The 27,263-nt window shown below is 47.7% G+C and overlaps 1 protein-coding gene across 1 annotated transcript; it reads left to right on the forward strand.

The window, feature by feature from the left end:
- FEM1C (fem-1 homolog C) lies at positions 1-24,048 on the forward strand. Its single transcript, XM_040973189.1, has 2 exons — positions 1-1,036; positions 19,592-24,048. Exons 1-2 carry the CDS (start codon positions 493-495, stop codon positions 20,899-20,901), a joined length of 1,854 nt encoding a protein of 617 aa, XP_040829123.1. The 5' UTR covers positions 1-492; the 3' UTR covers positions 20,902-24,048.
- Positions 24,049-27,263: the final 3,215 nt, after the last annotated feature.

Here is a 27,263-nt window from a genome sequence, read left to right on the forward strand (position 1 = left end):
TGCAGGACGGGCGCCTCGGGCCGAGGTGTTTGGCGTTGGCCGGCCCGGTTTGGCGTGCGGGCCTTTTTTGTTCCCTGCCGCCTGCCGTCCCGCCGGCACGAGGCCCAGCGGCCGCGCGCCCTTGGCCGCCTCTCCTCCGCGGAGGCCGGGCCGCGCGCCGGGCGGAACGGGAACAAAGCTGGGCCGGGGAGCCCGGAGACGGGCCGCGTTCCCCGGTGGAGCCTGCGCTCGGCACGAGGGCGAGCGGGGCCCCTCTCCTTCCTTCTTAGCCTAGAGAATAGGAACCTAACTTTGTTCCGGAAAATTCCTAACCGCCCTCCCCCCTCCTCTCTCCAGCTGGAGCCCTGGGGTCCGATGCGGGGCCGCCCCTGCCGTGCGCGGGGTGCCGTCCGTCCTGCCGCGGGGTTCGGGTCCCCGAGCCGGGCCGCCGCTCGGGCGCTGTGCTCGCCGCACGTCTCGGTCGACCCCGCGCAGCCGCCCCACCGGCCCTAGATGGATCTCAAGACGGCCGTGTTTAACGCCGCGCGCGACGGCAAACTCCGGCTGCTCACCAAGCTGCTGGCCAGCAAGTCCAAGGAGGAGGTCTCCTGCCTGATCTCCGAGAAGACCAACGGGGCGACGCCGCTGCTCATGGCCGCCCGCTACGGGCACCTGGACATGGTGGAGTTCCTGCTGGAGCAGTGCAGCGCCTCCATCGAGGTCGGGGGCTCGGTCAACTTCGACGGCGAGACCATCGAGGGCGCGCCCCCGCTCTGGGCCGCCTCGGCCGCCGGGCACCTCAAGGTGGTGCAGTCGCTGCTGCACCACGGCGCGTCCGTCAACAACACGACGCTCACCAACTCCACGCCGCTGCGCGCCGCCTGCTTCGACGGGCACCTGGAGATCGTCAAGTACCTGGTGGAGCACAAGGCCGACCTGGAGGTGTCCAACCGGCACGGCCACACGTGCCTCATGATCTCGTGCTACAAGGGCCACAAGGAGATCGCCCAGTACCTGCTGGAGAAGGGGGCCGACGTGAACAGGAAGAGCGTGAAAGGTGAGCGGGCCTGGGCAGGCGCTGGGCAGGGGTGGGCAGGCGGTGGGCAGGCGGTGGGCAGGCGGTGGGCAGGGGTGGGCAGGGGTCGGCAGGCGGTGGGCAGGCGGTGGGCAGGGGTGGGCAGGGGTCGGCAGGCGGTGGGCAGGCGGTGGGCAAGGGTGGGCAGGCGCTGGGCAGCCGGTGGGCAGGGGTCGGCAGGCGGTGGGCAGGGGTCGGCAGCCGGTGGCAGGCGCTGGGCAGCCGGTGGGCAGGGGTGGGCAGCCGGTGGGCAGGGGTCGGCAGCCGGTGGGCAGGGGTCGGCAGCCGGTGGGCAGCCGGTGGCTCCCACGAGCCCCCCAGACATGGCGTTTTCTCCTTGCTTTGGAGTGGATTCAGGTTCCCAAGGTGCCTGTGTGGGGTCTCGGGTTTGTGTTGAGCCTGTCCTGCGGCAGAGTTTATGTAATACACTTTGCTTGGAGACCCCCTCCCCCATTTTGTTTTTGTTTGTTTAGCTCAGCCTTGGGAGGGGAGTGAGGCGGCGCCTGGTTTGTTGCAGTGTCGGGAGGCGAAGGCCAGCCCGACCTGGCAGGGTTCAGCTCAGGAAAAGGGCAGTCTGCTTCCTTGTTGCGTTGTAGTTAGGACTAACAGGAAACCCAGGCAAGTAAACATCATATGTGTAGTAAGAGAAAACGGATTTTTGAAAGTATTTCAGTACCGAGAGTGAAAACGAGGACTGAGTTAAGCAGATGTGGGTTTGTAGGCGAGTAACAATGCAAATTCCTTCGTCCAGGAAGAGCAGGCCTTACAGTGCTGCTTGGTAGACTTTGTACATGAAAGCCTGGTTTTCCTACCTCTATTTAAACAGCTGCAGGGGGCTCGTTAATTTTAGGAGGCTTGTGAAATGTCAAGGTAACATGCATCCATCTTAAAAACCTTTGGCACAGGGTGAATTGATGTCTCCTCCCCTGGAGTTGAGGCGTCTGGCTGCCCGCCTTGCCCCACAGTTACAGAGTGTGTGTGTGAGTGTGTGTGTGTCCCTCGCCCCGCATTCATGGTGTGTGCGTTGTGTGTCTGTGTCCCTGTCTGTCCGTCTGAGCCTGGCAGAGCCGAATACGAGAATATGGGCATGTCTGTCTGTGTCCCCTGCCTCTTCTCACCGCTGGTTAAGCCATGGCCTTCTGTGTTTTTTAACCTTGATTTATCTTGGCTGCCGTTCAGCTCCGGTGTGTAGCCACCTCGTTCTTGTTTCACAGCTGTACAGTGTTTCACTGTATAAACGTGCATAATTTATCTGGTCGTCACCAACAGATGTTCAGATCTCATCTAGTGCTTCGCTGATACAGACCATGCTGTATGCTTGTCCACTTGGCGGTGCAGGCTGTGCACACCAAGCCGTGTGTGTTTGGACTGCTCAGTCACCGAGCGTGTGTGCTGAGCTGCTTGTGAGGGTGGTGCAAGATCATCATGGTTGTACAAGTGTACATTTCTTCTGTCCTTCCAGAGCTGACTTTGCATGTACGTGTGTGTGTACAGTTTTTTTATATAATATCCTATGACTTGTTTTGCACCCAAATCTGTTATCTTTGTCATTAATCATAGCTCTTGGAACAACTGCACATTCCTTGAAGCAAGGTTTACAGCGCTTCCAATTTTTAGTGTGATTTAAAAAATGCTCCCTACACATTGTTTCTTGTGAATGTTGCATTTATTCCTGATTGGCTTTAGAAGTAGGAGAGTCAATTGCCAGCTTGTCTTTTCTTGAAATGAGCATTCTTTAGAAGAGTGCTTGCTGTAAGAAAGCTAGGCACTGTGTGGCTCGCCGTGTAAATGCCTGGAGAAGGTGAAGCAGAGGGGTCCGAAGGATGGCGTCTCTGCTGTGTGCTCAGTCCCGCCCTCCCCTCACTGCCTTGGCGGGGGGGATGTGCCCCCTCTTGTCGCCTCAGTGGTCTGCTCAATCTCTCATTTCCCCACCAGTGTCAATATCTATTATATGTGCCTTCAAAAATATAAACAAACAGCATGAGAAAACACTTTTATATCCAGAATTATTTTTCAGATAGTCTCAGTTCTATGTAGCTGTGTAAATAGGCGTCATCGTTGTGTGTGTGGTTGCTTTAGTGTTTTCTGGCCTTTGACGAGGTTCTTCGTGACTTGGGCAGGCTGAAGGACCTGTCCTCGCCCGCACTGCCGTCAAGAAGCTTCGGTTCTTTGACAGCCATCCCCCCCGCCCGACTTGGGATTTTCGTTTCTTTAAAATGTGTTAGCAGTACTTATAAAGCTAGCACCAACGGAAATGGAGACACAGACACTGGAGAGAAGGGTCTGATGGGGCTGCAGAAAGGCTGTTCTTCACGTTCTTGCCCCAAATGGACAATTGGTCAGACCAGGGATCAAGTCGAGTGCTCTCAGGACATTTTATTTGCCACCATTGTACATGTTTCTGAAGAAGGGATTACCACTATATTGTACTTGGTCTGCTTAAATATAAAATTCATGTGACTTCTATATCCCATGACTTCTTAACAGGCAGTTGACATTTGAATATGTTTTTAAGCTTATTTCGATTACTTTTTAACAGGCTGTTGGCATTTTGAGTATGTTTTGACCTCAGGTGGAATTCATTCCTTGAGTGTTTGTTGAGTCCCTTGGTGTGCCAGCTGTTAGAGTTAGGACATGGTCACAGATGAGTAAGACTGCCTGCTCTGGAGGGGAGCCGGGTTCATCCGCAGACACTTGAGTCGCCATATGGCCCGTCAGTAATGCTTTCTCCTAACAGATAGCTGGAAATACTTCCCCAGCCACCTGCTACCTGGGGACAGCTGATTGATTCTTTCCCAGAGAGGGGAAACAGTCTGAGCTGCTTAGGAAGACCTGCCCAGTTCAGCAGCCACATTGGTTGAATTTTGAGATGGCAGTTAGGTCCTATATGTGAATCTAGACTGTAAATCGAAGCTGATTGTATAAGCCACTTTAAAAGCTGTCACAGGATAATTGCTGACTTGGTTTTTTGTTGTTTTGTTTGGACTCAGCATGAGACTTTGCATATTTAAACTGAAAGTACCTAATTTCTTCCATTCTGCTTTTATTTTTTTAATGTTTATTTTTATTTGAAAGGCAAGTATACAGAGAGAAAGAGAGACTTGGAAAAATCTTCCAATCGCTCATTCACTACCCAAATAGCCGTAACAGCTGGAGCTGAACTGATCAGGAGCCAGGAGCCTCTGTCTCCCTCATGAATGCAGGGTCCTTGTCATCCTCTGTTGCTTTCCAAAGCCACAAGCAGGGAGCTGGACGGGAAGTGGAGTGGCCAGGATTCAAACTGATGCCCTTATGGGATGCTGGTGCTTGCAGGCAGGTTAGCCAGTTGAACCGTTGGGTTAGCCCCTCCGTTCTGCTTTTACACTCGTTGGCGTGATTCACCACCGCAGGCCCAGAGGACACACTCTGGGCTGAGTTGGGATACTTGCCCTGGAAGGTCTGCGTGTAAGAGCACCCGCTCATGGGCTGTACACCTGCCGTTACCATGGGTGCTTTGCGTAGGTGAGGCGCTGTGTTGGATGCTGTTGGCTGCGAGGAGGTAACGCGGACGGATTTGCTGAGCGCTCGGATGAAGATGTCGGCTGTATATCCTGTATCGGAGTTCAGAGGAGTATACTGACGAGCATTGTGTCACTCAGAAAGGAAAATCTGGTTGTTGGGGTTCAGGTGTGCAGGTTTTGAGGCAGCTTTCTAGGCTTAGGAAATGGCAGCAGGGCTGGCAGCACTGGGACGTGGACTTGGAATTGGAAAGGAACCATATTCCATCAAGGGGCACCAAGGGCAAAAAGGGAAGTTTGGTTTTACTTGTCATGCAGTAGAATGCCACAGTTCTTCAACAGAGGAGGAGCTTTAAAGAGAAATTCGCCTCTGCATTCTATTGTGAGATTTTGAGGCTCTGTTTGTCAGATAGATCAAGTGTGTTTGTAGCTTAGCTTACTGAATGAATGTTAAGTTGAAAAGAAAAATATTATAAGCTACCTGATGGTAAGCTGCAAGCTTTTTTTGAATTCTAGAGAACTGAGTATTTTGTAAATACTTAAGGTGGGAGGATAAGATAATATTAAAAGTGAATGATTCCGGTAGAGCTGTGGCTTTGGGCTGACTGACACAGCTAAAAGCTAGTTGGGGCAGCTTTCCTACCTTTTACTTTGGAAGTTTTGTAACACATATAAACCGCAGTGTCGCCATCGCTCTGATCATTGATTGAACACTGCATTTCTGGAGCTGGCATTGTGGTGGTGTAGGTAAACTTGCTGCCCGAGACTGGCATCCCAGTGGGTACTGATTCATGTCCTGGATGCCCCACTGCTAGTCGGGTTCCTTGCTCTGGAGCCTGGGAAAGCAACAGAGGATTGCACATGACCTTGGGCCCTTCATCCACATGGGACACCCAGAAAAACCTGGCTCCGGCTTTGTCCTAGCCCCAGTCATCGTGACCATTTTGAGGGTGACCCAGTGGCTGGACGGTCTCTCGTTCTCTCCCTTTCTCATATGTTGATTGACTTAAATACCACAGTAAACGTGATGGAACCCTGAGGACGAGAGGGAGGTGCTCATCCAACAGTCCCATGTATGCTGTCTGACTCGAAGTTCTCTCCTTCCCCTCTTGCTCTGGGAAGCACTGTGATGGAAAAGGAAGTGTGCCAAAGAGAGTCATCGGGAGATGGAGTTGCTGTGAAGTATGCGCTGGTGGTCTTAGTCTGCAGTTGTTTTAGCCCCATCTCTGAGCTGCAGGTTTCTTGGCCTTGAAAATTCTCCTACCATCGAGACTCACTGAGTCGTTGAGGCACTTCTTGGCGTTTGCCTGTCGCGAGCGCAAGGACCTGTGCTAGACACAGCTGGGGCTTTCTCTGTTAAGTTTCTGACAGGAGTCACTAGCAGTGTGGCCAGGTTGCCTTTGGTTCTATTTTCTTTCTTTCCTTATCTTTTTTTTTAAGATTTATTTTTCTCAGAAAGATTTACAGAGAGAAGGAGAGACAGAAAGAAAGATCTTCCGTCTACTGGTTTCACTCCCCAAGTAGCTGCGGCAGCTGGAGCTGAGCCAGTCTGAAGCTAGGAGCCTCTTTCTGGTCCCTCACGTTGATACAGTGTCCCAAGGCCTTGAGCCGACCTCAGTTGCTTTCCCAGTCCACAAGCAGGGAGCTGGATGGGAAGTGGAGCAGCCGGGATACAAACCAGCACCCATATGGGATCCTGGCGTTTGCGAGGTGAGGACTTTAGCCACTAGGGTACCACACGGGCCCTGTTTTTAAAATCCTTTTTTTGTGAAATGTCCTTGTGCATTTCTGCTGATAGCGTGTATCCAAAGAAGGGGAGTTGAGGGTTGCGCTGCTTCCTGCCGCCCCAGCAGCTGTTAATTACCTAGGCACTGGAGTATTCTGCCTCCCTTCTTTTTAAGGGGTGCCGCCCTGTGCAGCTAGAGTTAGGAAGGATGGGTTGCCAGGCAGAGTAGTAATCTGAAGAGGAAAGAGGAGAAGTGTGCATTTCCAGCCAAACCTGTCAGACTAAAAGATTTTTAATTGGTGCTGTCTTAACGCTTAAACTTTTACCAAATACAAGTATTTTGACTTTTTCACTGGGTCTTACACAGCTTTATGAGATAGAATTCACATGTACTCACCCAAGTGTACAATTCCTTTAGCTCTTTTTTGTGTGGATTCATTGGTCATTGTACTGGTCATCTTTTCATTGGCGCCCTCTGCACAGCTCCGGCCCCTTGCTGTGTCCTCTTGGGTGACCACCAGCCACCTTCTGCCTCCAGTGCCTGTTGTAGGCGTGGCACGTCAGTGAGGCTGTGTGCTGTGCCGTGTTGTTGGTCTGGCACGTTCTCAAGTGCAGCGGCCCTGTAACGTGAGACGGTGCTTTGCTGCTGTTCCTGCTGGAAGCGCTCCAGCATCCGCATGGAACAGTATCCTCAGCAGGTAAAGAGCGGTGGGATTGTTCCTACTTTTTTGATGCTGCTATGAATATTCATCTGGAGTAGAATTAGGTCACAGATCTGTCTGTTTTGGGCAGACCTATTTTCCAAAGTGAATGCACAGTTGACGTTTTGGTCACTGACACAGAAAGGGCTCCAGGCTCTTCACGATTTCTCCAGCACGCCTTCCTTCCTTCCGTCCCTGGAAAGGCGCTGCCGCGGCGGGGCGAGGCATGCTGTCTCACGGGTTGAATTTCTGCCTTTTCCGTGGCTAATGATGTTGAACATTTTTATACTTCATTTGTGTGCTTGGTGGCTATTTTTGTGTTTTCTTGGGAAGGTGTCTTTATATTCTTTGTCTTTTTATTATATTTTTACAATAAAAACTGCAAATCTTAGAATACAGATCTTACTGGATGCATGCTTTGCAAATATTTTTTCTCATTCTGTTGAATGTATAGCATTTATGATGTCTGAGTTAAATAAGAATGTTATAAAACACTACAGTGTTTGCTAATATTGTTTTCTGCATAAGAACTTTTCTGTTCTGTGATATTTGTAAAACATCTCCTTTTCCTGCTCTGGCATATGTTTAGAGTCAGTAGAACAGGTAAGATTTTCTGTCTTTATGGTGCAAAAGGTATAGCCTAATCGGCCAGAGCTAAGCCAATCCAGAGCCAGGAGCCTCTTCCAGGTCTCCCATGCAGGTGCAGGGTCCCAAGGCTTTGGGCCGTCCTTGACTGCTTTCCCCGGCCACAGGCAGGGAGCTGGATGGGAAGTGGGGTGGCTGGAATTAGAACTGGCACCCAAATGGGATCCCGGCGCTTTCAAGGCGAGGACTTTAGCCATTAGGCTACCGCGTCAGGCCCTTGGTTTCTTTATTAGAGGTTTATTTTTATTTGGAGTTATGAAGAGAAGGTTGGAGAGCGAGATCTCCATGTGTTACTCATTCCCCGGATGACTGCAGTGGCCGTATTCTGCTGCTTTCCCAGATCATGAGCAGGGAGCTGGATGGGAACCGGTACCTAGATCAGATGCCAGTGATGCAGGTGGAGGCTTAGAGTGCTGTGCTGTGTGCCTGGCCCCAGCGTAACCACTGTGAAACATACACTGCTCTCAGTGTATGTTAGCTGTGTGGCGAAGCTGTGTAGCAATCAAGGAAATAAGGTTCCTCTTCCGTTTCCTTGCTTGTCAGTGTCTAGCAGAGCTGGCATCACTGCGTCACTGGACTCATCCCAGAAAACCTGAATCCAAACCTGCATTTCACTGTGCTCCTCTGGGGCTTTGTACATTACAGCTGGAGAAGCACAGATTTAATTGACTTACAATGAAGATGCACAAAAGCTTGAAACATGGGACGACTTCAACAACTCTGTTGAATTGTTAATGCTGGAACAGTTACATTATCAGGAGGAGTTTTTGAACATTTTTGGAGTGCGTGTGTGAGGGGACATTTTTGTTTCACTGAAACATTAGTTACGAGGTCTGGCGCTGCGACGTGTCTGGCTTCATCCTCTGCTTTGCAAGTGCCAGGATCCCGTGTGGCACCAGGTCATGTCCCAGCTGCTCCACTTCCCATCCAGCTCCCTGCTGTGGCCTGGGAAGGCAGTGGAGGACGGCCCAAAGCCTTGGGACTCAGCAGCCACATGGGAGACCGGGAGTAGAACCAGGGCTGCCGGCATTATGAACCAGAAACCATATGGGCTCCAGGCGTGTGCAAGACAAGGACTTTAACCACTGTGCTATCGCACTGAGCCCAAAGCTACTCTTTTTACACCTAGGTTCCTGTGTGTCCTGGGAGACAAAAGAGAACGGCCCAAGTGCTTGGGTTTGTCCACCCAAGTGGGTGTCCCCGCTTTGATTGCTGGGGACATTTGAAGTATGAACCAGTCTGATGCAAGAATCTTAAAACATTTAAAAGTATTTTTTAAAACAGTACGGGTTCCTTTAAAATGAATAGGAGTGAACATTGGATCTCTTTGGAGAAATTGGGCGCCATGCTTCTTTGTTTTCCATGATACAGCTTTGCATCTGTAGGGGTTCTTCCCTCCCCTGCGCCTCTCTCCCTCTCTCCTTATCACAGTGGTATAATCCCTTAGGAACAGTTACAAGTTTAACTTCCATCTATTTAAATATACCATGACATGGTAGCTATTGGCAAAAGTAACAAATGTAGTAGCAAACGAGGTGTGCCAAGTTTCACTGGGAGTTCTGCTTTTACTCAGGAGTAGAGACACCTACTGCAGTGTTAGCTTTAGTCTCAGATGCTAGCTGCCGTCACAGAGTTTGTCTATGTTTGTATGTTTACTTGTATGTGTTGATTTTGTACTTTGTATGAAGGCTGTTTTGTATTAGAGAACATACAGTATTTGTGCTTTGGGGAGTGGTGTACTTCATTGAGCGCATAGAAGACATTTTGTTGCAAACTGTATGATTTCATTCTTTGTGTGTGAGGTCTTTTTTATTATTTAAAATTTTTTTTTTCGGGTACAATTCCATCGGTTTGGGAATGTCCCCTTCCTCCTTCCCTGTCCCCGCTGTCTGTTACACGCCTTCCACAACAGTTACGAGTCTGTCATTCTGCTATGTAAGTGTATCATGCTGTTGTTGGGGTGTGTTCACAGTGTCTGGGTATTTCCACTTCTCAGTGTGCTGATCTTCATTTATACAGCCCCCAGATGCACAGATTTGTATTTGTGTTTACCTACATGTCTTGGTCTTGTATTTTGCAGGAAGGTTGCCTTATATAAGAGAGAACAACGCATAATATTTGTCCTTTGGCGTTAATTTATTTCATGAGCATAATGGTCTCTAGTTTGACCATTTTGTTGTAAATGATAGATTTTCACTTTTAAAGCCTGAGTAGTATTTTTTAAAGAGATTTTTATTTGTTTATTGGAAAGTCAGATATTCAGAGGAGAAACAGAGAGGAAGATCTTCCATCTGCTGCTTCACACCCCAAGTGGCTGCAGTGGCCAGAGCTTTGCCCACCTGAAGCCTGGAGTCTCCTTCCGGTCTCCCACGCGGGTGCAGGTCCCGAGGCTTCGGGCCGTCCCTGACTGCTTTCCCAGGACACAGCAGGGCGCTGGGCGGGAAGCGGGGCAGCCAGGACTCAAAACAGGCACCAAATGGGATCCAGGCACTTGCAATGCAAGGATTAGCTAATTGAGCCCTTGTGCTGGGCCCACTTTTTTTCCTTTTTGAAACTAAAGTAGATGTATTAAACGCTGCTGAGTTAATTTAGGACGGCTGGTAGTGTATATGTATTTAACTCTGGGTTTTATTGCTCTGTTTTCTCGCTCACTTTGTGGATGCAGGCAGTGTATGATAGAGCAGAGGAATGGTGCTCACTCTGTTCTAAGTTTTTTATAGTTGTTTTCATTTAAATGAAAAGAGCAGTATGGACGGAGAGAGCGAGCACACACTTCCATCTGCTGCCTCGTCCCTACATGCCCACAGCAGCCAGCGCTGGGCCAGCCTGAAGCCAGGAGCCTGGAACTCCGCCAGTCTCCCCGTGGGTGAAGGAGCCCAAGCACCTGAGCCCTCACCTGCCGCTCCCCAGGCCGTGTCAGCAGCACGCGGGATTGGTAGCAGAGCAGCAAGCATTCAGACCAGCGCCCCAGGGTAGGATGTCGGGGTCCCAAGCAGCTTAATGCGCTGTGCAACAGCACCTGCCCCGTGTTCTGTGTACAGTGCTTGACATACGTTGTTTTGTGATTATTAATGAAGTAAAGTCAATGGTGTTAATTAACAGAAGGTCCAATAAATGTGTTTTTAATGATATTTGGCATAGAACGTCACATAAAGCAGACACAAGAACATAGTAAATTAATATTCATATTTGACTTAAAATGATTTTTCAAGCCCAGTAGAATGATTGAATTGGCTTTTCTTCTCCCTCCAAGCGCTGGGATCCCATATGCGTGACAGTTCCTGTCCCGTCTTATTTCCCATCGAGTTCCCTGCTTGTGGCATGGGAGAGCAGTCGAGGACAGCCCAAAGCCTTGGGACTCTGTACCTGTGTGGGAGACCTAGAAGAGGCTCTTGGCTCCTGCCTTCAGATCTGCTCAGCTGCAGCGGTTGCAGCCACTTGGGGAGTGAGCCAGTGGATGAAAGATTATTCTGTGTATCCTCTGTGTAAATCTGCCTTTCCAATAAAACTAAATTTTTAAGAAAAATGACTCTTCACTAGAAAGTACATTTAATATAGCATATGCAATATTCTTTTTTTTTTTAAAGATTTATTTATTTTTATTGGAAAGGCAGATATACAGAGAGGAGGAGAGACAAAGAGGAAGATCTTCCGTCCGATGATTCACTCCCCAAGTGAGCGCAAAGACCAATGCTATGCCGATCCAAAGCCGAGGCCAAACTAGCACATTAGTGAAGAAAGCTTATACTGACAAATATTTTATTTACATAGGAATAGAGCTAATAGATTATAAGATGGATTACAGTGCAAGAGAGAATAGTATAAAAATGGGACTTTAAACACATTTTGTTATCTCTTTGAAAGAGAATTGAAAATACATTGAATTGGGCCCGGAGGTGTGGCCTAGCGGCTAAAGTCCTCACCTTGAACACCCCGGGATCCCATGTGGCCGCCGGTTCTAATCCCGGTGGCCCTGCTTCCCATCCAGCTCACTGCTTGTGGCCTGGGAAGGCAGTCGAGGACGGCCCAAAGCTTTGGGCCCCTGCACCCGTGTGGGAGACCTGGAGGAAGCTCCTGGCTCCTGACTTCGGATCGGCATAGCATTGGCTGTTGCGCTCACTTGGGGAGTGAATTATCGGACGGAAGATCTTCCTCTCTGTCTCTCCCTCTCTGTATATCTGACTTTCCAATAAAGAATAAAATAAATCTTAAAAAAATATATATATTAAATGATCACACATTTGGGGTAGACCTCTTTTTTTTTGGTCATTTGTTTATTCACATACAAGAAAATTCATCCATTTTAGTGTGTGGTGCTGTAAGTTTTGAAAAAACATGCTGCTACAGTAAAGGTTAAAATAAAAAATTCTTTGTGTCCATTCAGTGAATCACCCTCTCAGCTGCTGTCTCTTTGTTTTGTGTGTGAGAGAGGGTGACAGTAAGACCGACACTCCCATCAGGCAGTTGTTTTCTCCTCGAATAACCTCAGCAGCCAGGAGTTGGGAAACACTCCGGCCGTGTAAACTGACGCTTAGCCGCGCGGTCCCCACTGCCTGCCCGGCCCCTCCTGGCAGGAAGCTGGCAGGCTGAGGAGCGATGCGGGCGCCTTGGCTGTTGGGCTGGACAGTAATTGTAATGGTGAAAATTCTGAAGCCTCCTGATCTGCCAACACAGACGTGATTATATAAATTGTCCCATCATTCTTGAACTTTGACCATCAAAGCATGAGGAGTGGTTATGTAGTGGTTTATATAGTTTATAGAAGCTATGTATATTACATAGGTGAAAAGCTGGAGATGGTAGTATGTGTCCTGATGACAATTTTGTCAAAATATAAAGAGTTGGGCAACGAGAAATACTTGAGGAAAGTGGCTTAAGGAAAGGTTTTTTGATAAGACCACAAAAACATAGGCGATGAGAGCAAAACTAGAGAAGGGAATTTGTCAGACTGTGAAAGCAAGCCGACATGCAAGCGAGGGGGCAGCCAGCGGAATGGGGGACATGCTGACCAGCTGCATACATACTGACCGGCATACATAAGGAACTCCATAGAAATAAAAGAGCTAGGTTTTAGAATGGGCAGATGACCTCAATAGACATTTCCCAGGAAAAGTAGGCAGCCTCCTATAAAAAAAGTTGAGAAAATACTTTCCTTCACTGATCCTCAATGAAATGCTTATCAAAAGTGTATGGAGGGCTTTGTGCTGTAATCTAGTGGCCAGAGTCCTTGTCTGGCACACACCAGGACCCCATATGGGTGCAGTTCATGTCCCAGATGCTCCACTTCCCATCCAGCTGCCTACTTGTGGCCTGGGAGAGCAGTGGAGGACGGCCCAAAGCCTTGGGACCCTGCACCCCTGTGGAGACCCAGAAGAAGTTTCTGGCTCCTGACTTTGGGTGGGTGCAGCTCCAGCCATTGCGGCCACTTGGGGAGTGAATCATCGGATGGAAGATCTTCCTCTCTGTCTCTCCTCCTCTCTGTATATCTGACTTTCTAATAAGAATAAAATAAATAAAATAAATATGGTTTTTATATATACTGAAAAATAATTTGTTCTTAGAGAGTATACAGTTCTGGGGCTGGTGCTGTGGCTTACTGGGCTAGTATCCCATATGGACACTAGTTTGTCTTCCAGCTGCTCCAGTTCCAATCCAGCTCCCTGATTGTGGCCTGGGAAAGCAGCGGAAGATGGCCCACTGTCCCAGGGCCCTCCTGTTGGTGAGGCTGGAGGAAGCGTCTGGTTTCTGGCTTTGGATTGGTTTAGCTCTGGCTGTTGCAGCCATTTGCAGAGTGAACCCACAGATGGAAAACATCTCTCTCTTTCCTTCTGTGTAACTGCCTTTCAAATAAATAATAAGATCTTTTATATTAAAAAGTATATACTTCTGTTGCAGTAACATGGTGGATGAAACTGCAAGACCAAATGTTAAGTGAAATAAATGACAGTGTTCAATTTTTGTTTGTGGAAGCTGAAAAAGTTGATCAGATGGAGGTATTGAGGAAAATTGGAGTCCTTTGAGCCTAGGGAGGGACATAGTGAAGGTGGGCGTGGTGTCTGCATGTTGGGAAGGGTGACTGGCAGCAGTAGTTCAGTGTAGCCAGGAAAGAATTTGAAGATTCTGAATACATGGAAATGATAGACCTGAAGATGCTAATTATTAACTATTATTTCTATTTTGACCTGTACATATTTTTACATGTACCAAATTATAATACTGTACCCCATAAATTATACACACATATCAGTTAAAGACTTTGGTAAATGACATGGGGGATTATAGTTGCTTTAAAGTTACTGCTTCAATTGCCTATTTCCTTCTGCTGGATCTTGAATGCTCCAGGCTGGCACTCCCAGATTTACCGTTAGGGCCTTCTTGGTCCTCAAAGGGTCGTGATGTTCTGTGTAACCTGTTGGAGTCATTGAGAAAGATCTCCTCAGATTTTACTTTCTGGATTTACTTTGTCCTCAGGAGCACAGCTTGGATCATTTTTTGTGAAACTTGTATTAAAAATGTGAACCTGCCTTGGCTTGGGCAGTGCGCTAGTTTGTGGGGTTACAAAGGCAAAGGCTCTGTGTAGCTTGGGATCAGATCTGGGGGGGAAGGAGTGGCATGCAGTGTTACTGTGTGTTAGAGTAGATTCATATTTTAGGGCTTGTCTGCCAGGACTGGGGACAGTTATTCAGCAGCATCCTCCCAGATGGCAGGCTGTTGCGACATGTCCAAGAAGGACTGTCTGAGCACCTGGAAAGCCAGGTAGTTACACAGGTAAAGAAAGAAGGTGGGGCCCGGGCGATAGCATAGCGGTTAAGGTCCTCGCCTTGGACACTCCAGGATCCCATTTGGGCACCGATTCTAATCTTGGCAGCTCTACTTCCCATCCAGCTCCCTGCCTGTGACCTGGGAAAGCAGTCAAGGACGGCTCAAAGCCTTGAGACCCTGCAGCCACGTGGGAGACCTGGAAGAGGCTCCTGGCTTTGGATTGGTGCAGCACCGGCCATTGAGGTCACCTGGGGAGTGAATCAACGGATCTTCCTCTCTCTCCTCCTCCTCTCTGTATATCTGACTGTCCAATAAAAATAAAATCTTAAAAAAAAAAAAAAAGCAAAAGAATGTGTGTTGGCATGGTGGTTCAACTGGTTAATCCTTTATCTTCAAGTGCTGGAATCCCATATGGGCTTCCTACACAGTTCCTTGCTGTGGCCTGGGGCACAGTAGAGGATTGCCCTAAACCTTAGGATCCTGCACCCATGTGGGAAACTGAGAAGAGGCTCCTGGCTCCTGGCATTGCATCGCTCAACTCCAGTCATTGGGGCCATTTGGAGATGGAAGATCTTTCTGTCTCTCCTTTTCTCCAAAAGTCTGGTCTACCTTTCCAATAGAAACAAATAAATCTTAAAAGAAATGATGAGGAATGAGGCTGAGAGGCAGGGTAGGGGAGTGTTTTTCAGTCTAAAATCTGCTGTATGTGTTATGTATTTATCCCTATTAGTCAAATTAAGCTTTACTACTTATCAGGCCTTTTCTTCCCTTTGAAGGTTTATTTATTTATTTGAAAGGCAGAGTTGGCTGATTCACTCTCAAATAGCCACAACAATCCGGAGTTGGGCCAGGCTGCAGCCAGGAGCTTGGGGCCTCGTGTTGTCTCCCATGTGGGTGCAGAGGCCTGAGGCTTTGGCGTTGCTCTTCCAGGCCAGCACAGGGAGCTAGACGGCAAACGAGCAGCTGGGGCACAGGCCAGAGAGCCCATGTGGAGTAACAGCACTGCAGGTGGTGGCTTACCTTGCGGAGCCACAGTGCCACTCCGACACAGGACGCTCAGACCGTGCTGTGACGGTCACTGCTACAGCCCTTTGGGAGCCGCTTAGAGATGCTCTGTTGAGTGAGGAAATGGTGTGATCGGTGCGAGTTTGGCAAATGCCGCCTCTGGTTTGTTCTCTGGAGTTTGGTGTGACTGCTGTTTAAATGGGACCTCGGGAACGGGCAGGCTTCAGAAGGCGTTTCGGAGCCAGGGATTTACGGTTTAGCGCCGATCTCTTTTGTATATTAAATCAGTTTGTCTAATTTGCCTTGTATGGTTGCCAGGGTTAGTAAATAGATCATGGAAATTTTAAAGAACAGTACTAGTATACCTTTTTCTTCCTTATTTCTGCTTTTTAATGATGGGTTTCTACTTCTCTGTTTAATTTACTGTTTATCCTGCATTACTTCTTGAGATGTAAACCTGGGTTTTATTACGCTTTCCTTGTTTTTTTCTTGTACATAGGTTTAATAGTATACATTGCTTTTTAAGCGTAGTGTTAGTTTTTTAATCTTTTTATTATCGCTGGTTAAAAATATTTTCTTCCCCTCCCCCCAGTATTTATTTATTTATTTATTTGAAAAGCCCAGCTCCGGAGAGCAAGGTCTCCCTGCACTCGTCCTAATTCAGGGTTACGTTTGTTTCATCTTTTCACTTCCAGCTTCTCTCCGTTCTTTAAATTTGAGGATTTTCTTTAGAACATGTCTTTGAGTTTTTCCTGTTTATAATTTAGTCTGATAGTTTTTGTCTTTTAATGATAGTTTGCTTAATTTACATGCAGTGATTACTGATATGTAGATTTTGATCTGCTAGTTACCTATTTTACTGTGCTTAAAATGTCCCTTTGTCTTTTTAAAAATCTTCACTTTTGTTTCTTTGTATCAGGTAATGTAGTAGTTACATGCACAGTCTGTGGCTTTAATTTTAGTGAGTTCCCTGGATTACAAAAGTTGAGCAGAACTAATCCGGGAATCTGAATTCCAAAGTGGCCTAGAATACGAAGCCTTTGATTGCTCACCTGGTACTGCAGATGGCGAAGCCACACTTGCACAGTGAAGACAAAGGCTGAAGTAATCAGAGAAAGTTGTCCGAAACTACCTGCAGGCAGTGTGTGATTTGGATCTCATCCCCGGGATGGCGCGTCACAGTAATCCCAGTGCTGAACCAGTTGGGATCAAAACATTTCTGATAGGGCTTATTTGACCTTTGATTTCTCAGACCAGCATGTTTAACTTCCTTATTTGTAGCAGGGCAGAGCTCCTGGGGCTTCGAGGGCCCTAGGGCCCCGTCTTTATGCTGCACCTGCCAAGCAGTGTGCCGCTGGGAGTTTCAGGCCCTGTGGGACGTTGCTGGGATGATTTTATTTGGAATCACTCGTCACTTCCAGCTGACATCTGTGCCCGCTTCTCAGTCTGTTATGTCCTGCCCTCCTTCTGCCCAGAGAGTACTAGTATCTAGGTTGGGAATAACTCCCCTTCATGGCAGAGTTGCCCCTCCTGTCCCACTTACCCTTATGTGGGGAGAGTCCGAGGCTGGCAGTGCCTTTCCTGTGCCCCCCAGCACCCTGTCTCCTGGCTCGTGTTGCTGAGGAGGACTTTGCCAGTAATCTAGATTGCTGCTCTTTGGCAGGAAATTTTTGCTTTGTACTTAGTTTTTGGCAGTGTGCTGTGGTGTGATTACCTTGTCATATATCCTTATTGGAGTTTGTAAAACATTAAATTTATAGCTTGGTTTTTTCGAGGACTTGTAGAAAATTCTCCGACTTTGTAAATACTGCCTTCAGCTGCTGACTTCCTCAGAATGACGGCTTTCCATCTGCTGACCCTCTGATGGAGCATCCTGGTACTGTTCCCTGCTGTGTGTTTTCATTGGACCTCGGTTCCAGTTCACAAGTTCTGTATTCAGCTGTTTGTAATATGCGTTAAACTTGCCTATTTAATTTTTCCCCTCTGAAATTTGCATTTGGTTCTTTTTTTAAATTTGAAGTGGTTTTTTTTTTTTTTTTGAAAGGCAAAGAGACAGAAAGAGATGTGCTACCCCCACCCCCCAGTTCACGCCCCACACGCTTGCAACAGCTAAGTCTGAGCAAGCTGAGGCCTGGTAGGGGCCAGAAACTGGGTAGGTGGCAGAGACCCAGGTTTGCACATTAACAGGAAGCTGGATCTGAGGCAGAATTTGGCACTTCAGTGTGGGATATGGTTGCCCCAAGAGGCATTGATTTGTTTTATTACAAAGTCAGATAAACAGAGAGGAGGAGAGAGAGAGGAAGATCTTCCATCCAGTGATTCACTCCCCAAGTGACCACAACAGCCGGTGCTGCGGCGATCTTAAGCCAGGAGCTCTTTCAGGTCTCCCACGCAGGTGCAGGGTCCCAAGGCTTTGGGCTGTCATCAACTGCTTTCCCAGGCCACAAGCAGGGAGCTGGATGGGAAGTGGAGTTGCCGGGATTAGAACCGGCACCCATATTGGATCCCGGGGTGTTCAAGGTGAGGACTTTAGCCTCTAGGCCATGCTGCCGGGCCCCAAAGTCTTCCTTTTTCTAAGTCATGTTTTTTCAATATGTGGGTGCATTCAAAATATGTATTCTGTTTTTTCAATAAATACAGAAACATAAACATTTCGTTTTAAATGGCTTTTGCTGCTATTGGACCCTCCTCATTCACTTCTCTTTATTTGTATGTTCCATTTCTTAGAAAGAAATGGAGTAGTAGGGCTTCTCAGTGGTTTTTAAAATGTGCTTGGTGTAGCAGTAACATTTAGTTGAAGTGGTTTCAGACTAATGAACATTGGTAGTAAGTTCTGGGCTCTCAGTGCCTGCTTGCTTATACTTTGCTAAAGCATTGTATCACATAGCCTCCTTGGAATCGTCAAAATTCTAGGTCAGAATAAACATGTAATGATGTCATAGTTAGGATATCTTGGAAGACTAAGCAAGAAAAACTTGTAAAAATTTTAAATTATAAACTAGATTTGCTATTTGTAGTATTCAGGTTTAAACCTCTTTCTGGCTCACAAATTGCTTCGGGGGTCCCCAGAGTGCCCCACCCTCATGTTTGGAGGTGACTGACTGTACAGTTCTCATCATGGCTGACTTCCCAGCAGCTGATTCAGAGAACCAGGTGAGGTCTGGAGGAATCCCGTCTCCTCTTTGTGAGCTCGCAGACGCCACGTGCTTTCACAGCCATGAAAATGGCACGTGTATGACGGTTCCGCATGGGAAGCCCCTGGAGAGCACACAGGCTTTTCTTGGGGCTGCCCTTACGGTATCGGGAGGTTGTAGATCGGGCACTGTTCCCCACACAGGTTCCCGGGTACGCACTCGGCTCACCCTTGCAAGTAGGCCTTGCTTGAGGGAGCGCTCCCAGCCTGCCGGGTAAGCCTGTCCTGAGCTGTCTGCATCGTGTGCAGGTGTCGCAGCTCAGCTTGGTCAGTTCTACTTTGATAACTGGGAAGATGTACATCATTCAGTTTAGATGGCTAAAAATACCTGTTTATCATGTCTTAGTGTATTTCATACAAGTTTTACTCATTTGCCTGTTGTCAGTTTTAATCCATGTGTGGGAAGACTAGGACAGAGTTAGAACATTTAGTACATCTAAAAAGAACATTGGAAAAATTAAATTACAATGGGAAGTAATCCATTATGAAAGGGCACTTCAGATGTCTCCTTTTAAAGTTCATGTTGAACCACCCACATGCTTTCCAAATTTCAATGGACTTGTTTTATGGAAGCTTTTTTGAAGAGTATGTTACCAGAATTTTGGCTAGAACAGCAGAAGGTAACTTGGCAGTAAGAAACACCAAATTCTGACTACTGTGAGAGTGAAGTGAAAGACTTGTAGGTTAAAACTGTAAGTCGACCCAGAAAGATAAATGACTTCAGCAAGACTGGGACTCGCTGCTGAATTTTATTCCACCGAGTTTTAGTCACAGAACATGCACATGGATGCGTTGTCTCCGCTAGTGACGTCAGGAGTGTCCTGGCTGACTTGTCAGGCGTTTGTCAATGCCAGATCAGATGCTGCTGGGATGCTCTTTTCCCTCGTCGCGGTTGACGTGCGTCTTGAGGGTGCTTGGACGCTGCCTGCTTCTCTTTAGGAGTTTGTGTACGTGTAAGTGTTAATGATAGCGGGTCTCTCAAAGTATGTTATTTCCCTCCTCTTCAAGGTAATACTGCCTTGCATGACTGTGCGGAATCTGGAAGTCTGGACATCATGAAGATGCTGCTTATGTATTGTGCCAAGATGGAAAAGGATGGTTATGGAATGACTCCGCTTCTCTCCGCGAGTGTGACTGGTCACACAAATATCGTGGATTTCCTGACACACCATGCACAGACCAGCAAGACAGAGCGCATCAATGCTCTGGAGCTCCTGGGAGCTACATTTGTAGACAAGAAAAGAGACCTCCTTGGGGCGTTGAAGTACTGGAAGAAGGCGATGAACATGAGGTACAGTGACAGGACGAATATCATCAGTAAGCCCGTGCCGCAGGCGCTGATCATGGCCTATGACTACGCCAAGGAGGTCAACAGTGCCGAGGAGCTGGAGGGCCTCATCGCCGATCCTGACGAGATGAGGATGCAGGCCCTGCTGATTCGAGAGCGGATCCTCGGGCCTTCTCATCCTGACACCTCCTACTACATCAGGTACAGAGGAGCTGTGTATGCAGACTCGGGGAACTTCAAGCGATGCATCAACCTGTGGAAGTACGCTCTTGACATGCAGCAGAACAACCTAGACCCTCTGAGCCCCATGACCGCCAGTAGCTTGCTGTCGTTTGCAGAACTGTTCTCCTTTATGCTGCAAGACAGGGCAAAGGGCCTGCTGGGCACCACTGTGACATTTGATGATCTTATGGGCATCCTGTGCAAAAGCGTCCTTGAGATAGAGCGTGCCATCAAACAGACTCAGTGTCCGGCCGACCCGCTGCAGCTGAACAAGGCTCTCTCCATCATTCTACACTTGATTTGCTTGCTGGAAAAAGTTCCTTGTACTCTTGAACAGGACCACTTCAAAAAGCAGACTATCTACAGATTTCTTAAGCTGCACCCAAGAGGAAAGAATAACTTCAGCCCTCTGCATCTGGCAGTGGACAAGAACACGACCTGTGTGGGGCGGTACCCTGTGTGTAAGTTTCCGTCCCTGCAGGTGACCGCTATTCTGATAGAATGTGGTGCTGACGTGAACGTCAGAGACTCTGATGACAACAGTCCCCTACACATCGCCGCCCTCAACAACCATCCAGACATCATGAATCTCCTTATTAAATCAGGTGCCCATTTTGATGCCACAAACTTGCACAAACAAACTGCTAGTGACTTGCTGGATGAGAAAGAAATAGCTAAAAATTTGATCCAGCCCATAAATCACACCACATTGCAATGTCTTGCCGCTCGTGTCATAGTGAGTCATAGAATTTATTATAAAGGGCATATTCCAGAGAAGCTGGAGACCTTTGTGTCGCTTCACAGATGATAGTCTGTGCTTTCGCAGTCAGTCGCTTCCTAACTGAGCACTGTTGTGATAACACCAGCATTCATTTAGCTTGACATCGTTGTGCTCTCCTTGGCTAACGCATTATAAGCATCAGATTTACAGGATTGGTTTCCCAGTATTTAATATAAATATACCATATAATATATTGTTTGTGAATTATTAAGAAATGTCATATTCAGATTTTTAGAACTGTCTGCCAAAGGCTACCCATTCTGGTTTTGTTTGCTGTTGGTGTTTGGGCAGTTAACCAATTTTCAGTGGTGTCTTTATACTTACACTGGTTTGAATTTTATACAGTTGAAGGTCTTTTTTTCTTCTCCTCTGGTTCCACGTTACTTTTTCCCTGGCCATTTCTGCCACAATTTCCGCCCTTGTGGACCCGTGCTAGATTGTACAAACATGGACTCGTTACCGTCTGCAGTTACCATAAGTGCTTTATCTTCTCTATGCACTGGCTTAAACTGGACTGTTGTATGTTAGCACATTTCTATGCAGCAGTTGGTCGACTTAACTCAGAAAATCTTGAATTTGTTATGAAGTTTGTTTTATTAAAGCATGACAATTTCTAGAGCCACAGGTCAGCTATTCTGAGCGCAGGCTTTTCTCTCTCTCTCTCTCTCTCTTTTTTTTTTTTTTTTTTAACATCTGAGGTTTCTTGAACCCACTGAAATTCTTGTGTGCTAAATTTGGGAAACAGATCTATTCTCATTAACCCAATTGAAATTGAGGTCTGTCAGCTCAGTGTACCATGTGGTCAAAGGAAGGCGCTAAGGTGACCCGCCCTTCGCGCTGTGCCAGCCTTGTCTTGCGGGTGCTGAGGGTGTGACTGGCTGTAGAGAACTTGCTTAAATCTAACCTCAAAGTTTATCTCAGTATGACAAGTCACATATCCAGTAAGTTTCAAAAAGAGCTGAAGCATGTCAGTGGCATGATGCTTGCCAAGCCAGATCTAGGCGTCTAGGATAATTAAAGTGTTTAGTATGCAGTTTATCGCCATAGTATCAAAGATCAGTAACAGTGTTCTTCAAGCTTATTGTATACCTCTAAAGATAGCTTGCATGAATTATTTTCTCTCAATTATTTGTCCCCCAATTGAACACAAAGGCGGCAGTGCTTCCTGCTCCCCTCCTGAAGGCTCGCCTCGCCCTGCCCCTTCCCCGCTTCCTGTCCTCCTGGACTTCCTGCGCTCTCCCTCCCGCTCGCTTCTTTGGCTTGTTGCCTTCCCCCCCTTCTCTCCTTTCTTCCCTACTTCCTTCCCTTCGCAGATTTGCTAAATGCCACAGAAAGGGCTCTTTTAAGAAAAGATAAATGCAAAATACTAAGGAAAAAAAATTCAGGAATTGTCATTCAGCACTTTATTGTTATTCAGAATAAAATTTGTGATGGCATATATATTTGCCCTGCAAATGTCTTGATAAAGTTGTTCTGAATAAAAAGAACTCCATCTGACTAGAGAAAGGTGTAGTCTGCCTGTGAGTTGAGTGAGCCGGGTCACTCCCTTGGGTTTTTGTGTGGGTGTTTTTGCTGAGGGTTGCTATAAGGAGTCATCATTGCAAACAGTCGTATTAGGTATGTCTTCATTATTCTAGTAAAAAAAAAATTTGTAATGAACAATAGTAAATAAGTGATAGAATGTTAGACATTTTGGTTAAATGATTGAACTTAATTGGTTGAAAGAGATTCTTTTTCTAGGTTGTAATTTGAATTTCACCGCTGTGAAAGATGACTTGGTTGTGAGTGGGCACTCCCCAACCTTTTAATGAAGAGTCTTTTACTGTGGGCAAATTTGATGAAGTATTGAGCTGCCACACGTGTTAAGAGTATTGTAATTTGTGATATAGATGAATGTTCTAGAGATATCAAACATCACTTTGAAATCAGCTGCCTCTCACCTTGTGGTATAAGAATTATATTTGCATGAGCTGCTCTTTTTAAAAAGGAAAAACTTGCCAGTATAATAAATCTGCGTTAGTTGATATCATTAATCTTGTGGAAAAGATGGCAACTGGGTTTTGAGGTGACCTCTTCAGAGGGCAGGTGGAGGGCCCACAGCTCTTGGAGGAGGATGCCTCTGTGGCGTAAGTTAAGGACTTCTTTAAAGGGTGTTTTCCCGCCAGTAAAAGCAGGTGACTTAGAACTAACAAGTCCTCGTTGTTGATAGCTGAAGCCTCGTCCCAGGCCTGCCCCAGCTCCTCTGCTGCCATCCCCACACACGTCACTGGGAGCTCTCCAGAAGGAAAGTTGTCCATGATTTTATTTTAGAGAAAGCTGGCTTGTCAGTGTGACTTGAGGGCCTGAATCCAAAGACATCCTCAGAAGTGCTGTGGGACTGAATAAAATACTTAAAGCTTATGTTCCATTTTAACTATAGATGAATAAATTTAATAATTAATGAGTCCACTGTACTTGAGTCAAACAAAGCTATACATCATAGCATGGCTGGAGTTGATGGGTAGGTACATTTTGATTATATTTCTACAAAAAAATGCCTTATTGGAAACCACTGATTTTTTATCATTCCTCTGAAAGAAATGGTTATTTTATACAGATTAGATACCAGTTTACAAATTCAGATGGATTATAGATTAAAATGTATCTGTAAATCCAACAGTCATAAGCCCAGATTGGCCTCGATTGCTTGGTGCCCATCATGATTTTGGAGTTGAGCGACTGCTTAAGTGACAACCTTAATGGGTGGTATCTTAGAGACCTCTGTCTACTGTGACTCGGAAAATCACTTCGATGATCTTAATCTTTGGAAGGGAACGCTTCAAAATCTGAATGCAGCCTAATAGTTGTTATTAATTTGCTCGGAATCATGCATGGGGGCTGGTTGGATAGGAACATGCTGTGCATGGGAGCCGCGTGACGGCCGTGGAGTCGCCCTTCCAGAGGTGGATGCTGAAGAAATGCAAACTCATTGGCCATGCTTTTTTTTTTCTTGTTTCTTTTTTTTTTCCCTCATGTATCGATAAACAACAAGTTTCTCTCCCTTTTGTCTGTTCCCATTGTGTATTTTTCAAAAGAAGTACTGTATTCAGATGCCAGCCAATAAATTGTCACACAATGGAAATGATAACGCCACAACATTCATTGTAAAGCTTAATAAAATTAAATTTGCACCAAGTTTAAGTGTACTGTGATTAAGTTTTTCTTTTTTTTTTTTTTTTTTTTACCTTTAAACAGCAGACCCAGAGACAGGACCCCGTTTTCACTTTTCTTGCTGGCTAGGCTGAAGCCAGGTCCCATGGGTGGGCAAGCAAGCAGGCAATTGCCAGTCCTCACCAAAGCTTCCCAGAGTCTGTATTCGCAAGAGACGGCATGAGCCAGAGCCTGGCCTTGAACCCAGATCAGAGTGGGACTGAGGCATCTTAAACCTGAGGCAAAAAGGCTGCCTCACCCCCAACACGCCATTGCTGGTGTCAATTTTGAGTGACAGTGGACTCTTGGATGCTTATTTCAGAAGGCACCTCCTTGGTAACTTAGGGGTAGCTAGAACTTGGAAGGCAGCATTTATTGGGCCTGGCGCGATAGCATAGCACGTAAATCCTCACCTTGAACAGTCCAGGATCCCATGTAGGCACCGGTTCTAATCCCAACAGCCCTGCTTCCCATCCAGCTCCCTGCTTGTGGCCTGGGAAAGCAGTCATGGATGCATCCGCATGGGAGACCCTGAAGAAGCTCCTGGCTCCCGGCTTCAGTTTGGCTCAGTTCCAGCCATTGCAGCCACTTGGGTTTCAGCCATTGGATAGAAGATCTACCTCTCTATCTCTCCTTGTCTCTGTATATCTGCCTTTCCAATTAAAAAAAAAAGAATATTTATTAACAGGTCTGTGAAAACTAGGAGGCTATGTCTTTTTTATGAAGAATTATTTTTATTTGAGATTTTTTTTTTATAGAGAGAAGGAGAGACGGTCTTTAAGAAAGTGCTGGCACGTAGCAAGCACAGCTTGTTAAAAGAAAGTAACAGAGCTGGAGAAAGAGACGTCTTCTGTCTGCTGCTTCACTTCCCAAACGGCCACAAGGCCGGAGCTGGGCCAGTCCCAAGCTGGAACCTCCAGGTCTCGTGCGAGGCTGCAGGAGCCCAAGTCCTTGGGCCATCTTCCGCTGCCTTCCTAGGTGCGTTAGCAGGGAGCTGGACTGGAAACGGAAGCAGCCAGGGCTCAAACTCCCACATGTGTCCTCACACAGATGTGTCCTTGTGGAAGTGGAGAGACTGTGCACGGAACTCGGGGACTGAAGAGAAAGGTGGCTTGTGGTGTAAATGACATGGAAGGCAGCCGGAGTGGGAAGGTAATTAGCCAGGTGCTTGCAGAGTAGGTGTTGGGGTGGGTCAGTGTGCCTGGGTCTGCTACTGGCAGGAGATATGGCCACACTGGATTCCCTGAAGGAGAGTCTGAGTGAAATGAGCCAGCCTGACTTTTCAGCCAGTCACAGGAACAGGCCTGGTTGGGAGCCAGCTGGGATTTCCTGGCCACAGGACAAAGGCCAAGGAGAGAGATAGGACTAGCGTGGGGTTTGGCAGTCCTGCAAAGGAGCTAGGACTTGGTTCTGAGCAGGGCAGGGAGCCGCAGGTGGATGTCAGTGCGGAAGTCACACGGCGGGATTCGTGTTTTGGAAAGACCGCTCTCATTCCATGGGGAGACAGCAGGGCAGGGTGTCGGGGAGAAGGTCTCCAATGGCACAAAGGTCTGGGTCCTGTGTAAGAGCTGCTGGGCTGACGATGTGGGGCTTGGGGTTCACTTGTGATCCATCTAAACAGAGACATCAGTGCAGTGAGGAAAGTGGTGGATGGAGAACTGGGAGCTGTCAGCAGATGGCCCAGGCCCAGGGTGGTCTTGGGCTCAGAACCTCAGAGGCACAATGGTGGCAATGAAACCTGAGGACGCTCCGCATGCAGGTCTGCCTGCTCCGCCAGCACCTGTGCTGACCTGACAGGACCAGCCAGGCTCCCATAGCAAGCAGCCTGGACAGGAGGAAGGGGCACCCAGCAGGGGTATTGACTGAGAAGCCTCCTGAGAGGTGTCCACAGGCTGGAGACGGTCCATATCTGCAGGCCTGGGTGAGGAAGCCAGCCGGGAGTGCAGCTCAGGGCCAAATGCCACAGGACCAGCGGGGAAATCGTGTCCTGAGTGCTGGAGTCCAGCGGCCAGCAAGCCTGCTGGTGCACCGTCTGCAGTGGCACCAGGTGCCTCCCTCTCACTGCCCTGTCAGTGGTGCGCACACCTGCAGGAGGCCTGAGCGCCTCTCGGCCTTCCCAGCACTGGAGGAGCGTGAGGACCATGGACACTGGCCCTGGATGCCGACTGCACAGTCCACTGCTGCAGAGGGCCACGTCCGGGAATGATGCTCTCGGTCCTGGTACACAGACGTGCCCTCTGCACCTCTGGCTTTGCGAGTGCAGGCTTGAGGGCACGTCTTCCGGCTGCTTCACCATGACCATCCCCATCTTGGAGGTCCTGCTGACCCCTCGGGCTGGACCAAGCCTTGGTTCAGTTCACTGTCTGTGGAGTCACATGGCTACTCTCCCAGGGCTTGCTGTCAACTGCCAGTCAGAACTTCTTAGCTCTGTCTTGCACTTAACTGTGAGTATGTTACAAAGGGGTGCAAATGGCAATTGCACCATCATACCCACGTGTTAATGCATTGCTTGGGGGTTAGTTGCTCCCAGGTGGACTGTGTATCTAGTGTGCATGTGTTTCTTTCTTTTTTTATTATTAAAGGTTTATTTGAAAGGTGGATATGCAGAGAGAAGAGACAGAGAGGAGGATCTTCCATCTGATGATTCACTCACCAAGTGGCTGCAACGGCTGAGGCTGAGCAAATCCGAAGCCAGGAGCCGCTTCCAGACCTCCCACGTGGGTGCAGGGGGCCACAGGTAGGGAGCTAGATGGGAAGTGGAGCTGCGGGATTAGAACCGGCGCCCGTATGGGATCCCGGGCGTGCAAGGCGAGGACCTTAACCACTACGCCATCACGCCGGGCCCTGTGCATGTGTTTCTGAAATTGAGAAATGAGTGAGAGTTACCACCATTCCACTGTCTGGACACAACTTCTGTTGACATTTAGGTGGTTGTTGTAGCCTCAAGTTAACGAAGCAATCACATCAAGGAAGTGTCATTGTGCAAAGGCTCTTCATACAGTTCATGGGAAATGTGTGCTGTTAAAAAGAGTGAGCACTTCTTTGCTACCGAAACAGACCTATCTAACCCCATTTTCCATGAACTTTTCAGTGTTGTGTTATTTCCAGCACTTACGTCACAGACATTACCAGTTGCTCAGGCTTAGATGTCTCCCCAGGGTGTCTGTGTAGGGAGCTAGCCCCCCACCCCATGTGGGGCT

The sequence above is a fragment of the Ochotona curzoniae genome, unplaced genomic scaffold, assembly GCF_017591425.1.
Source record: "Ochotona curzoniae isolate NIBS_2020 unplaced genomic scaffold, NIBS_Ocur_1.0 contig_1, whole genome shotgun sequence".
Lineage (NCBI taxonomy): Eukaryota > Metazoa > Chordata > Mammalia > Lagomorpha > Ochotonidae > Ochotona > Ochotona curzoniae.

Coding starts and splice junctions, on each gene's coding strand:
- FEM1C (XM_040973189.1), top strand. CDS start 493: ATGGATCTCAAGACGGCCGTGTTTAACGCCGCGCGCGACGGCAAACTC. Junction 1,037..19,591: donor GAACAGGAAGAGCGTGAAAG/GTGAGCGGGCCT, acceptor CTCCTCTTCAAG/GTAATACTGCCTTGCATGAC.